The sequence below is a fragment of the Fundulus heteroclitus genome, chromosome 9, assembly GCF_011125445.2.
Source record: "Fundulus heteroclitus isolate FHET01 chromosome 9, MU-UCD_Fhet_4.1, whole genome shotgun sequence".
NCBI classification, from domain to species: Eukaryota; Metazoa; Chordata; class Actinopteri; order Cyprinodontiformes; family Fundulidae; genus Fundulus; species Fundulus heteroclitus.
In genome coordinates this window covers 37,770,340-37,783,923 of record NC_046369.1, presented here as the reverse complement: position 1 = coordinate 37,783,923, position 13,584 = coordinate 37,770,340, and the positions used below count along the sequence as shown (strand labels likewise).

Below are 13,584 nucleotides of genomic sequence, written 5' to 3'. Positions count from 1 at the left end.
CACGGAGATGATAGAAACAGCAACACGAAAGAAACCCAAACACCTAAGGATTTATTTATCCATTTATTTGTTGGGTGTTCAACTCTTTAAAAACACTTTTACTGTGAACAAAAAAAGAGACCCTGTTATCAAGTGCAATGTTAGGAAGAATTATAACATTAGCTGCTTTGTTTTACTGATGAGAGCGATGGGATGTGAATAAGTAGGAACTATGATGGGTCAGCTCGGTGATGACATAAATCAAATGTGATGTATTCTGAACACTAGCCTGGGATATGTTCATTGTTTTGCCCTGTATTCTGTTCAACTCATTTGTTAGGGGTGAAATATAATCTAGTTAAGGTTCAACTAATCATGATCCGAGAAATCACTTTGTATTTGCAGGTTTAGAGCATATTGAAGTATATCTCTTCTCTGAAAAAATCTAAATTCTCCAGAAATTTTGTTAGTTTTCAATATTTCAGTCAAAATTAATCCAAAAACAGATTTAAAGCAGAGGCCCTTTTAGTGTAAATCAAAACTGCAGCCTGCTAGACATGTGTTGTAAGACAGTAACAAAGAAATTATTTAAGATGTAAAAACAAATACTGAGCAGTCACAGTAGGAATGTCAAATATCATAATACCATCTCCATTCTTGCAAAACTAAACAACTTGCTAATTACCAGGAATATGCTGGTAAAGAATGATCAAGTATCTAGCAAGGTTCTTTAAAATGTTGGTGTGTTGTTTTGTTCCAGGTGGATCACCTCTTCCAGCAGCAGCAGCTGTGGACTCCCATTTCCAAATTCCTCAGAAACAATGTTTCTTTGGGTAGGAACTAAAGTCACAGACAGAAGAAATGAAAGGAAGTATGAAATTTATCCTGACTAAGCTGTATTTTGAGTTTGTTAAATTAATTCCTGCTTTAATAACAACCTCACAATGTTTTAACTCTGCTCAGTTCTATTTATCAGAAGATACGGGACTATGAAGTACTGGATAGAAGAAAGACAGTGACGGCTCTGAGGGCAGGCGAGGACAGAGCCATACTGTTGGGCCTCAGCATGGTATTCTTCTCTGTCATGATGTACTTTGTCCTGGGCATCACCATATTGCGGTCTTACTCTGACAGGTACTGTCCGTTTTCGGTCTTTGATCAACCTCTCAGAAAGTGATCACAACTACAGTCTGTTTAAAAAAGGATTCATATTACATTACCTTTTATACAAAACATGAAAACAAATCTGAGAAAAAACATCTTGGACATTTATCCAACTTAAGCTAGCCTGTTAAAAAATGAATTGATTTTTGGTACATGAAGCTATGGTGAATGAGGAGACAGAGTCCGGGCCAAGCAACAATGAAGGATCTATGACCATGATTATTTAAAGTTTGGATTTTTACGGAATGGATGTGCACAGTTGTCTATTTGCTCTATACGGGGAGGCTTACCCTTCCACTCTTACCCCTGGTCTATATCATTTCAAAGTTCTGAAGGTATGTTGGAGTGGTTGTCTTGCTGCAAGAGGAATGTCTGCCCTAGTGTCAATTCTTTTGCAGACTTAAGACTAGTCCAAACATAGCTGGATATCTGGGAAAACCAATACACTTTTATGCATTTTGGCCTTTCATCCACACCAAAACGTTGTTTCACACCACTAAAAAATACACTCAACAAAAATATAAACACAACACTTTTGGTTTTGCTCCCATTTTTTATGAGATGGACTCAAAGATCTCAAACTTTCTCCACATACACAATATCACTATTTACCTCAAATATTGTTCACGAACCATTCTAAATCTGTGATAGTGAGCACTTTTCCTTTGCTGAGATAATCCATCCCACCTCACAGGTGTGCCATATCAAGATGCTGATTAGACACCATGATTAGTGCACAGGTGTGCCTTAGACTGCCCACAATAAAAGGCCACTCTGAAAGGTGCAGTTATGTTTTATTAGGTGGGGGGGGGGGGGGGGGGTCTGGGGACTCAGAAAACCAGTCAGTATCTGGTGTGACCACCATTTGCCTCATGCAGTGGAACACATCTCCTTCGCATAGAGTTGTTCAGGTTGTCAATTGTGGCCTGTGGAAGGTTGGTCCACTCCTCTTCAATGGCTGTGTGAAGTTGCTAGATATTGGCAGGAACTGGTACACGCTGCCGTATATGCCGATTCAGAGCATCCCAAACATGCTCAATGGGTGACATGTCCGGTGAATATGCCGGCCCTGCAAGAACTGGGACGTTTTCAACTTCCAAGAATTGCATACAGATCCTTGCAACATGGGGCCGTGCATTATCCTGCTGCAATATGAGGTGATGTTCTTGGATGCATGCCACAACAATGGGCCTCAGGATCTCGCTACGGTATCTCAGTGCAGTCAAAATTCTATCAATAAAATGCACCTGTGTTCTTCGTCCATAACAGACACCTGCCCCAGTTTATATTTTTGTTGAGTGTATTATTTCTGACTACAAACTTCAACATTAACATTCAAAGGCAACTCTAAACAAATAGTTTTTTAACATTGATTTTAAAAAAACTCAGGGTTTCAGCACTTTTACAGTCTTCTGGGAGTTTTTTTCCAGATAAGTGGAGTATAAGGACTAAATACTGCTTCTCCATGTTTGGTTCTGGTTCTGGGTATGCAGAGTAGATTTCAGCCAGAAGACCTGAGTGGTTGGGAGGGTTGATACTCTGACAACAACTCTAATGTATTTTGAGCATTAGAGCTATATGGAACATTTAGATAGTGAATAAGTAGAGACCCAGGATGGACCCTTGGGGAACCCCACATGTGATTTTTGTCATATCTGATGTAAAGTTACCTATTGACACAAAAAGCCCTTGTCCTTTAAGTAGGGTTTAAACCAGTCGAGTGCTGTACCAAAAAGCTGACCCAGTTTTCCAGGTGCTCTAACAGAATGGAGTGATCAACACTGTTGAATGCTGCACTGAGGTCCAATAATACCAGCACTGTGGTTCTTCCACAGTCTGCATTAATATGGATATCATTAACCACTATAACAAGGGCAGTCTTTGTACTGTGGTAACTACAGAAACCTGACTGGAAAATGTCAAAGCAGCTGGTCATTGTTAAAAAGGGATTTAATTGTTAAAAAACAGCTTTTTCAATAATCTACTGATAAAGGGGAGGTTTGAGATGGGCCTGTAGTTCTACAATAGTAGCTTGTCTGAACTGTTCTTTTTCAGCAGTGTTTTTAGGGTATTAATTTCCTTTTACTTGACCATTACTTTGTGTTGGCTAATTTGAGAAAATACTAGTAAAATACATAGTAGTTTTGTGTTGTAACATGACACATTGTGAAAAGGTTCAATGGGTATGAATACATTTTCAAGACATTGCATTAAAAATGACTGTCCTTGTTTCTCCAGTATGTGGACAGATGAGGATAGCTGCACCATTGTGAACTCCACCATAGTATGGGATGTAAACTGTTCATACAGCTGTGGAGTAGAGTGCTGGAAAAGTTCCCGTTACCCTTGTCTCCAAGTCTATGTAAGACTAAACTCATCAGGAAGGCTGGTACAATTGCTGCACAACGAGGAGACACAGGACAGCAATCCTGAGGTAAGCAATTACAAAGCTTCATGTCTACATTTTTTGTCCTGTTTGGAAAGGAAATACTGGTTTGAACAACAGATGGTTTAATCAAGGACATGTTACAGGGAAGTGTCGTCTTCTACAGCTTGCCAAATGCTGTACAAAACTCTGGACTTGTTTTATGCAAATGGTAGGAATACATACATCTTAAAAGCAAGACCTCCTCTAGGCAATCACAGATCACAATCGTGTTTTTCCCTGTTTATAACACAACATCCAAATGCTTTTCTTGCAATGTCTGGTGGTTTTATTCATGCCTCACTCTCTGCTATTGTTGGAGCCTATTAAGGATTAGATTAATAATTTAGCAAGAACTAAATTAATGTTACAGATCTAAGGTTGTGTGAATGATAGTTATTGTTTATTTGTTTATTTATTGGTTTAGCTTAGACCCTCCTCCTTGTCAGTCCGCCTCCTGCTAAGATTAACAAGTAGAAGCAGCTGCTGAGGTAGATCTGATTGTTTGGTGAAGGAGTGAGGAGTGAAACAGTTTTTCTACACACATACAGACCAGTTAACGTTTATATTAGAATTTTTTGTAAGTCAACTCGGAGAATATTTTTGTTATTTTTGTAAGTAAAGAAAACACACCTTTTGAAACTGGGAAATTCTCCACGAGTGCTTTTTGTTTTGAGTGAGTCGAAAAACCTCCTCCTAAGAACTACTCTGGCAATTTTTAATATTTGGAAACTGTTTTGATGCAAGAGTAGCCGTAACAAGTAGAAAAACTTCACTGATGACTTGAAGAAGAGTGCAAAATTGGGAGCCACCAGCTGATCACTCACCGACGAGCAAAGAAAGCAGCCAGCGGACCGTGAGTAAAATCAGCTGATTGAGTTTATGAATGAAAGCGCCGCTGCGCTACAAAGAAAGATCGATCACTACAGAAAGCAAAGCTGTTGATTTTGGAAAGGAAAGGAAAGGATTGTGGCAAAGAAGGATGCATTTTGATGAACTTATTTGAAAGTAAAGGGATCTGTGTGATCATTAACAATGTTGGACCCTAAAGCCACGCCTGCGTCTGAGGGCATGTTAAAAGAGCGCGTCCTTTCGCGCAGAGGCAGATTGGGAGCCTGCACTAGAAAGATTAATGAAATAAAGGCTTTGATGACGGATGCAGAAAATGTTGATGCAGTCAATGATTCAGTACAAGCATTTAAGGAAGCCGTGGATGAGTTTAAACATGCTCATAAGTTGGTTCAAGAGCTCTTGTCAGAGGACGAAAAGGAAAATGATTACAATGACTGGTTTGAGCCTCGAATAACTAACTTAAACTATTTTTTGAAAGATGTTGAAACATGGAAAAAGGACATTGTACAATCAACAATCAAATCATCTGACAGCATATCTAATGTATCACAGAAATCAAAGTCATATTCTTCCACATCCAGATCTTCCTCAGTTTCTTCAGAGTTAAAAAAGGCAAAAGCAGAACAGGCTGCTGCACTGGCACGAGTTGCTGCCTTGAAAGAAAAACATGCTTTACAAATGGAGGAAGCAAAATTGAAGTTAAAGATGGAGCAAATTGAGCTAGAAGCTGATCTTGCCGCATCAAATGCTAAAATAAAGACCTTGCAAAGTGATGAGATGGACCAAAAACCGTCTTTAGGTGATGGCATGAATGAATATTATAGCTCTCATCAAGAACCACATTCGATAGAGGGCAATGTGGAATTTATGCACCTAGGTGCTATACCAAAAACTCCACTTCAACGGACCATTTTGGAGAGATGTAACTCTTCTCCCAGGAGTTTAAGCTCAGCTGAGAATAAACCTCGAAATAAGAAACCCACTGAAAGTGAAACTGAAGCTGCAACATATGATCATAATGCACCTGAAACTGCACAAGCCAACCCAGTGGTGGCCGTTACTGCTGATAATGAAAATTTGAATGTTGTTATTCAAAGACAAAATGACATAGCAGAACTTATTGTCAGCCAGCAAAATCTGTCTTTGTTACCTCCGAGAAATATTTCTGTGTTTGATGGTAACCCATTAGAATACCAGTCTTTTGTTCATGCATTTGAACAATTAATTGAAGATAAGACTAAAAATGATAAAGACAGACTGTATTATCTAGAACAATTTACATCTGGTTTGCCAAGAGATTTGGTTCGCAGTTGTTTACATATGGAAGGAAGTAAAGGCTACAGAGAAGCTAAACAACTATTAAAGGAGTACTTTGGAAATGAAATGAAAGTTTCTGGAGCTTATTTGGATAAAGCCTTGAACTGGCCAGCGATTAAGGCTGAAGATGGAAAGATGCTGTATGCATATGCAATGTATTTGAGAGGATGTTGTAATGCAATGCAAGATTTACAGTACTTAGAGGAACTTGAAATACCGTCAAACTTAAGGCTGCTAGCATCCAAGCTACCTTACAAACTGCGAGAAAAATGGCGAACCACAGCTTATGAAATACAACAGAAAACCAACAGGAGAGTCAGATTTAAACATCTTGTCAAGTTTGTAGAAAATCATGCTAACATGCTTTTGGATCCTTTGTTTGGAGACCTTCAAGACCAAACATCAACCAATAAAACATTCCCAAGAGGCAAAGGTGAACTAAAATCAATAAGAGGTAAAAACAGTAGCTTTGCAACATCAATAGTTACTGAGAAAACAGGATGTGCAATAAAGCAATCAGTTTTGTCTCCACCACCTCCAGAATCCAAACCCAGTCCCATCAGCCCTCACTGTGGATTCTGCCAGGGCAAACACAACTTGGCTGACTGTATGCGTTTTAAAACCGAGTCGCATGATAATAAAGTTAAATTTTTGAGAAGTTATGGATATTGCTTTGGTTGCCTACTAAAAGGTCATTTAAGCAAAAATTGTAAGAGGAGACTAATGTGTCAAGTTTGTCGGATGAAACATCCAACAGTACTCCATATTGAAAGTGCAAAAGTTTCAAAGAAGGACAGTCAATCGGAGATTGAAGAAACTCCCATAAGCAGTGCTCTTGTTTCAGCAGGTGATGCGACCGGGGCCGGGAGAGAATGTGCACTTGCAATTGTGCCCGTTCGAGTTAAGGTGGCAAAAGGGGACAAATATATTCAGACCTATGCTTTCCTTGACCCGGGCAGCACGGCGACGTTTTGTACCGAAAGATTGATGAACCGATTAAATTTGAAAGGACGCAAAACAGAGATACTTCTGCGAACAATGGGACAGGAAAAGTCTGCAGGAACCTATGAGGTCAGAGGACTAGAGGTGGGAGACTTGGAGGGCTGCACATACTTGGACCTGCCGAAAGTTTACACACAAGATAAAATACCTGTCTCCAAAGAAAACATCACAACACAAGCTGACCTGGAGATGTGGCCTCATCTCAGGGGTGTCCATTTAAAGAAAATTGAGGCAGACATTGAACTCCTCATTGGAACCGATGTTCCTCGAGCATTAGAGCCATGGAAAATAATAAACAGTCATGACAATGGACCGTATGCAGTGGAAACAGTACTTGGATGGGTGGTAATTGGACCACTTGGTGTTGATAGTACCACAGAATATGCTGGGCCTATTGCAGTGTCCAGTAACAGAATTTCTGTTACTGAATTGAAGGATATGCTCATCAGACAATATAACCAGGATTTCTCTGAGAACCTGTATGAAGAGAAAAATGAGATGTCTGTTGAGGATAAGCGTTTTATGGAGATTGCTTCTGGCTCATTGTATATTAAAGATGGACACTACCACCTACCACTTCCTTTCAGAAATAAAAACAACGTTATGCCTGATAACTATAAAATGGTTAAGGAACGCACACTGCACCTTATGAAAAAATTTAAGAAGGATAAGTTGTATACAGAAGAATACACATCCTTCATGGAGGACATTTTGAAAAGGGGCTATGCAGAAAAGGTTCCATTTGAGCAGCTTTGCAGGGAGGATGGACATGTCTGGTACATTCCACATCATGGTGTTTACCATAAGCGAAAGCACAAACTGAGGGTGGTGTTTGATTGTACATCCTCATTTCAAGGAACCTCTCTGAACAAGCAGCTCCTCCAAGGTCCTGATTTAACAAACACCCTTATTGGGGTATTGTTAAGGTTTCGCCAAGAACCCATCGCAGTAATAGCAGACATTGAAGCAATGTTTTATCAAGTCTTTGTGGATGAAAAGGACAGAGATTTCCTGAGGTTTCTGTGGTGGCCAGAAGGGAACATTAACAAACCTCTTGAGGTTTACAGGATGAAAGTTCACCTCTTTGGCACTGTATCATCCCCAAGCATTGCTAATTTTGCTCTGCGTCAAACTGCTGCTGACAACCAGAAACATTATTCTGATGAAATTATTGAAACCATTAAAAGTAACTTTTATGTAGATGATTGCCTCCGATCAGTGGCAACAGTGAACCAGGCAATGAAGCTTGTCACGGATCTCACCAAAATATGCAGTGAGGGAGGTTTCACATTAACAAAATGGGTCAGCAACAGCAATGAAGTGCTGGCAAGCATCCCTGAACGTCACAGAGCTGGAGCTTTTAAGGAACTAGATCTGGATAAAGAAAAGCTGAAAGAACAAATAACAGTTGAGTCTGCACTTGGACTCCACTGGGATATTCTCAGTGATACATTCAGCTTTAAAGTCACCATCAGGAGTCGACCTGCTACCAGAAGAGGTATACTCTCCACAGTGAGTTCAGTATACGACCCATTAGGATTTCTTTCTCCTTTCATCTTGAAAGCCAAACAATTACTTCAGGAACTCTGCAAATCCAAGTATGGATGGGATCATGTCATTCCCCAGGAATTTGCAAAGGCTTGGCAAAGATGGGTCAAGGAGGTAAATATGCTACATGCTACATCCAAGATGCATGAAGCCTGAAAACTTTGATCCTGTGGAAACTGCTGAACTACATCACTTTTGTGATGCAAGTGAATCAGGCTATGGTACAGTAAGCTACCTCAGATTATTAAATCATCAAGGTCAAATCCATATCTGCTTCATATTTGGAAAAGCTAGAGTGGCACCTCTAAAGCAGATGACCATACCCAGACTGGAACTCACAGCAGCAACATTGGCTGTTAAGGTGGATCGAATGCTAAAGAAGGAGCTGCATTTACCACTTTCTGATTCAACTTTCTGGACAGATAGTACCTCTGTGTTGAAATATATTTCCAATCAAACTAAAAGATTTCACACTTTTGTATCCAACAGGATTGCCGTAATCCATGACCTCTCCCACACCAGCCAGTGGAGATACGTAAATTCAAAAGTCAACCCAGCCGACGACGCATCAAGAGGACTTTATGTGGAATCTTTCTTAAGGTCAAAATGGCTGACCGGTCCTGAATATCTCAGCAGAGAAAAAAAAACATGGCCGAAGCACACAGAAGGTTTGAAAGAAATACCAGCGAACGATCCTGAGGTGAGAAAGGAGATCACAGTTAACAGTGTGATAATGGAGGATGAACATCCAATATGCAGGATAATCAAGTATCATTCATCATGGAACCGACTTCAGAAGTCTGTAGCCTGGATACTAAAAGTGAAAAGACATCTTCTACTGCTAAGCCAGCAAAGAAAAAGTCAAACTCACCTGTCTTCAGAAGTGATGAAAAAACTGAAAAATCAACACAAGACCCAAAACCTGTCAGTGGAGGACATGCAGAATGCAGAGAAAGCTATCATTTGTTTTGAACAAAAACGTTACTTTCACTGTGAATTTACTTGCTTGGAACAAGGCAAACCTCTCAGTTCAAGAAGTACCATCCTCAAACTGGATCCGATGCTTGATGAAGGCATCTTGAGAGTTGGTGGCAGGATAAACAAAAGCGCAATGCCAATCCACCAGAAAAACCCGATCATTCTACCTAAAAGTTCACATTTATCTAACCTCATCTTACAACAAATTCATCACCAAGTTGGACATTCAGGAAGGAGCCACATGCTCTCCAAGCTAAGGGAGAAATTCTGGCTCCCTCATGCAAACTCCTTAGCCAGAAAAATCATCAAGAGCTGTGTATTCTGTAGACGCATGCAGGCAAAACCTGGTGAACAGAAGATGTCAGACCTTCCTGAGGACCGTGTATTTCCAGACCTACCTCCTTTTAGTCATGTTGGCATTGACTACTTTGGTCCTATTGAAGTAAAAAGGGGACGAGCTCAGGTCAAACGATGTGGCGTCATATTCACATGTCTGGTGAGTCGAGCTGTCCACCTGGAGATGGCAAATTTCTTAACAGATTCATGCATAAATGCTATACGCAGATTCATCTGCAGAAGAGGATCAGTGATGAGCATCAGAACAGACTGTGGGACAAACTTTGTGGGAGCGCAAAAGGAATTACAAGAAGCATTAAGAGAGCTAAATCATCAGAAGATCCAAAAGACTCTTTTAATAGAGGGAATAAAATGGATTTTTAACCCTCCCTTTGGGGCTCACCACGGTGGAGTCTGGGAAAGACTAATACGTCTAATCAAAAAGACCCTCACATCAGTTCTAAAGGAACAAACACTGGATGATGAAACCCTGTCAACAGCATTATGTGAAGTGGAAGCCATCCTAAATGACAGGCCAATAACTTCAGTGTCAAATGACCCTAATGACTTAGAACCACTAACACCAAACCATTTACTCCAGCTGAAAGCAAAACCAACCATACCACCAGGAGTCTTTGAGAAAACAGATCAATATTCAAGAAGAAGATGGAAACAAGCACAGTATCTTGCAGATCTTTTCTGGAGACGTTGGATAAGGGAGTATCTCCCACTCATGCAAGAACGAAACAAGTGGAACAGCAAAAAGAGGAACTTCAGCCCCGGAGATCTGGTTGTTATTGTAGATAACTCGGCACCAAGGAGCGCATGGACAATGGGCCGTGTTATGAAGATTTTTCCGGATGCCAAAGGCTTTGTTAGAAGCGTTTTGGTTAAAACCAAAGCCAATGTCATCCAGCGACCAATAGATAAGCTCTGTCTTTTAATGGAGGCAGATGGATGAAATAAGACTTTCTAACCTTTACTTTGGACTGCTTTAAGCATTAGAAATGTTAAGAGGCTCTAGGTAACATTTATAGACAAAATGATTAAATTTATGTTATTTTTTTTGCTAGATACTAGGCTCCTGTGTATATTATTTTTGTAATTGTTATTTTGCTAAGGCTAACAATTAGGGGCCGGGATGTTGGAGCCTATTAAGGATTAGATTAATAATTTAGCAAGAACTAAATTAATGTTACAGATCTAAGGTTGTGTGAATGATAGTTATTGTTTATTTGTTTATTTATTGGTTTAGCTTAGACCCTCCTCCTTGTCAGTCCGCCTCCTGCTAAGATTAACAAGTAGAAGCAGCTGCTGAGGTAGATCTGATTGTTTGGTGAAGGAGTGAGGAGTGAAACAGTTTTTCTACACACATACAGACCAGTTAACGTTTATATTAGAATTTTTTGTAAGTCAACTCGGAGAATATTTTTGTTATTTTTGTAAGTAAAGAAAACACACCTTTTGAAACTGGGAAATTCTCCACGAGTGCTTTTTGTTTTGAGTGAGTCGAAAAACCTCCTCCTAAGAACTACTCTGGCAATTTTTAATATTTGGAAACTGTTTTGATGCAAGAGTAGCCGTAACAGCTATACTTCTAACTTTTCAACAGTCAATCACCTGCTCTACTATAGAAAAACTCTGACAACTCTGGATTTGTTTTATGCAAATGTCAAGGACTGATATATTTTGAAAGCAATACCTCCTCTTGGCAAATCAGATCACAATCTTGTTTTTTTCTCTGCTCATAATATAAACCTCATTTTCAGAGGCAACCTGCAGTAAAGAGAACTGTGAGAAGATGGTCATAGGAAGCTGAACAAGCCCTTAAGGGTTGTTTTGAGGCAACAGACTGAGATGTACTGTGCCAGCCACACGGAGATGACATCAATGCCATGACTGAATGTGTGTCTGACTTTATAAACTTCTGTGTGGATACCACCATCCCCACTAGAACAGTGAGGTGCTTCCCCAACAACAAACCCTGGGTCACCAGTAAACTGAAGGAACTGCTGAATGAGAGAAAAAGAGCCTTCAGGAAGGGGGACAACAAGTACAGAAGTAACTTATAGGCAAGATTAGAGACAGTAGGTGTGCAAGAAGAAGCTGGAGGAAACAAATCCAGCAGAATAATATCAGAGATGTGTGGTCAGGGATGAAGAAGATCACAGTTTTTAAGGAAAAGAAGGATGAGCTAGATGAAAGTCTGGACAGAGCCAATAAACTGAACACATTATTCAATAGATCCAGTTTGGGAACAAGCTTTGCACGCCACTCTCCTGCCCCCAGTCAAACAGACAACCCACCCTCCTTTGACCCAGAGCTTTTCTGTCACGCGTCAACTGTTTAATCTTCCATCTCCGCCATGGATCTTTCTGCTTTTACACGTTTGTCTCCAACCAAATCAGGAGATGCCATTGCTCCCTTTGTCTCCCCCTTCATCGTCTGTCTCTAGAAGTCAGGTGAAGAGGCAACTGAAGACTAAACTGTAATAAGACTGCAACTCCAGATGGTGTCACTCCCAGAGCCCTAAGGGCCTGTGTAAAGAAGCTCTGTGGGATTCTGCAGTACCTCTTCAACTGTAGCCTGTCCCAGGAGAACGTTCCAGAATTGTGGGAGGCAACCTATCTTGTTTTGGGACAAAAGAAAAATCTCCATGAGTCCTCACTGACTAGACACGTTGCCCTGACATCCCACATAAGAGGTCCTGGAGAGACTCCTGTTGGCCTCCTGTAAACAAAAAAGCAACAATCAGGATAATCTGCAGTTTGCTTGATGAAGAGGCTTTCATGTTCCTGCTTCAACAAACCGACTGTCATTTAGAAAAGGCAGACAACACTGTGAGAATCATGTTTTTATCTCTCCAGTTCAATCTCCAGATCCCAAATTTCCCCAGTGTGGGAATATAAAGGTATTTCTATTGACACAATTTAGCTGGATTTGAATTGTTTTAAACTCCACAAGATACAGGTGGGCAAATTCAAAAATAGACTGGATCAAGGACTACCTGGCAAACAGACCACAGTTTGTCAAACTGAAGAGTAAGTGTCCAACCAGGTGATCAGAAGCACCACAGGGGTCTGAACTCTCTCTATTCCTTTTCAATGTGTACACCAGTACAACCGTGTTGTGTACTGGAAGTAGAAGACACTGTGTTGTGTGAGTGTGTTGTGTGAGTTACAAAACAGAGACACAAAAACAGCCTTGTCTCCAAACTGAAGTACTGTACATACTGAACTTAGATCTAGTTTTGACATTATAGCCCTGTTGAAAAGTACACAACATGTTTAAAATCCTGGTCTAAATTTGTTTTTTATAGTATATGTCCTTGTGTCTTTTATTATTTTTTCATAAATGCCCCATTGTATAATGTCAAAACTGCATTCTAATTAACGTTAATTCATTCCCCCGGCATTTTTTAACATGACATTTAAGTTTTACTCAAGAATATAAAAGAAAAAAAGAAAAATGTGAAGTATATGTAGATCTGTCTCTTATCAAATAGAACACAATGATTCCACTTTTTTCTTTTCTTTTTCAGTGTTTCTACATTCCAAAGTGCCATAAGAACTATGCTGCCACATACACCATGGTTCAGAACATTTCTCAGCGACTCAGGGCTCAGCCTACAGTTCAGTGTTATGTTGACCCAACAGAGAAGACGGACAGTGCCATCATGACCCAGATTTATGGTCGAATTGCTGTCTTCCACTCTTTATTCTGGCCAACCTGCTCTTTGATTGGAGGAACTGTCATCATTGCCATGGTAAAGCTAACCCAGTACCTCTCCATCATGTGTGAGAGACTCAGCCGTATCAAAAGATGAAGGCCATGTCTCAGATGGAACATCGAAGATAAACTGAGAGGTTTATGTTGTCCCAATAAAGGAAGAAGTGAAAACTAAAGAACGTTGGCTGTAGACTGCTACTTTGTGAAATAAAGACATCTGGACATTATCTGGACATCATCTGGACATCCATGAC

The 13,584-nt window shown here is 40.1% G+C and overlaps 1 protein-coding gene across 1 annotated transcript; it reads left to right on the top strand.

Annotated features, from left to right (window-relative positions):
• The first annotated feature begins 724 nt into the window (after nucleotides 1–724).
• si:ch211-247n2.1 (calcium-activated potassium channel subunit beta-2) lies at nucleotides 725–13,555 on the top strand. The gene is made up of 4 exons (XM_012875258.3): nucleotides 725–850; nucleotides 943–1,113; nucleotides 3,382–3,577; nucleotides 13,143–13,555. Exons 1-4 carry the CDS (start codon nucleotides 801–803, stop codon nucleotides 13,425–13,427), a joined length of 702 nt encoding a protein of 233 aa, XP_012730712.1. The 5' UTR covers nucleotides 725–800; the 3' UTR covers nucleotides 13,428–13,555.
• The last annotated feature ends 29 nt before the right edge of the window (nucleotides 13,556–13,584 follow it).

What these genes read in the sequence shown, in the direction of transcription:
- si:ch211-247n2.1 (XM_012875258.3), top strand. Translation starts at nt 801, where the DNA reads ATGTTTCTTTGGGTAGGAACTAAAGTCACAGACAGAAGAAATGAAAGG. An exon ending in TTGCGGTCTTACTCTGACAG is followed by an intron (nt 1,114 to 3,381) that starts GTACTGTCCGTT and finishes TTGTTTCTCCAG; the next exon opens with TATGTGGACAGATGAGGATA. An exon ending in CACAGGACAGCAATCCTGAG is followed by an intron (nt 3,578 to 13,142) that starts GTAAGCAATTAC and finishes TTTCTTTTTCAG; the next exon opens with TGTTTCTACATTCCAAAGTG.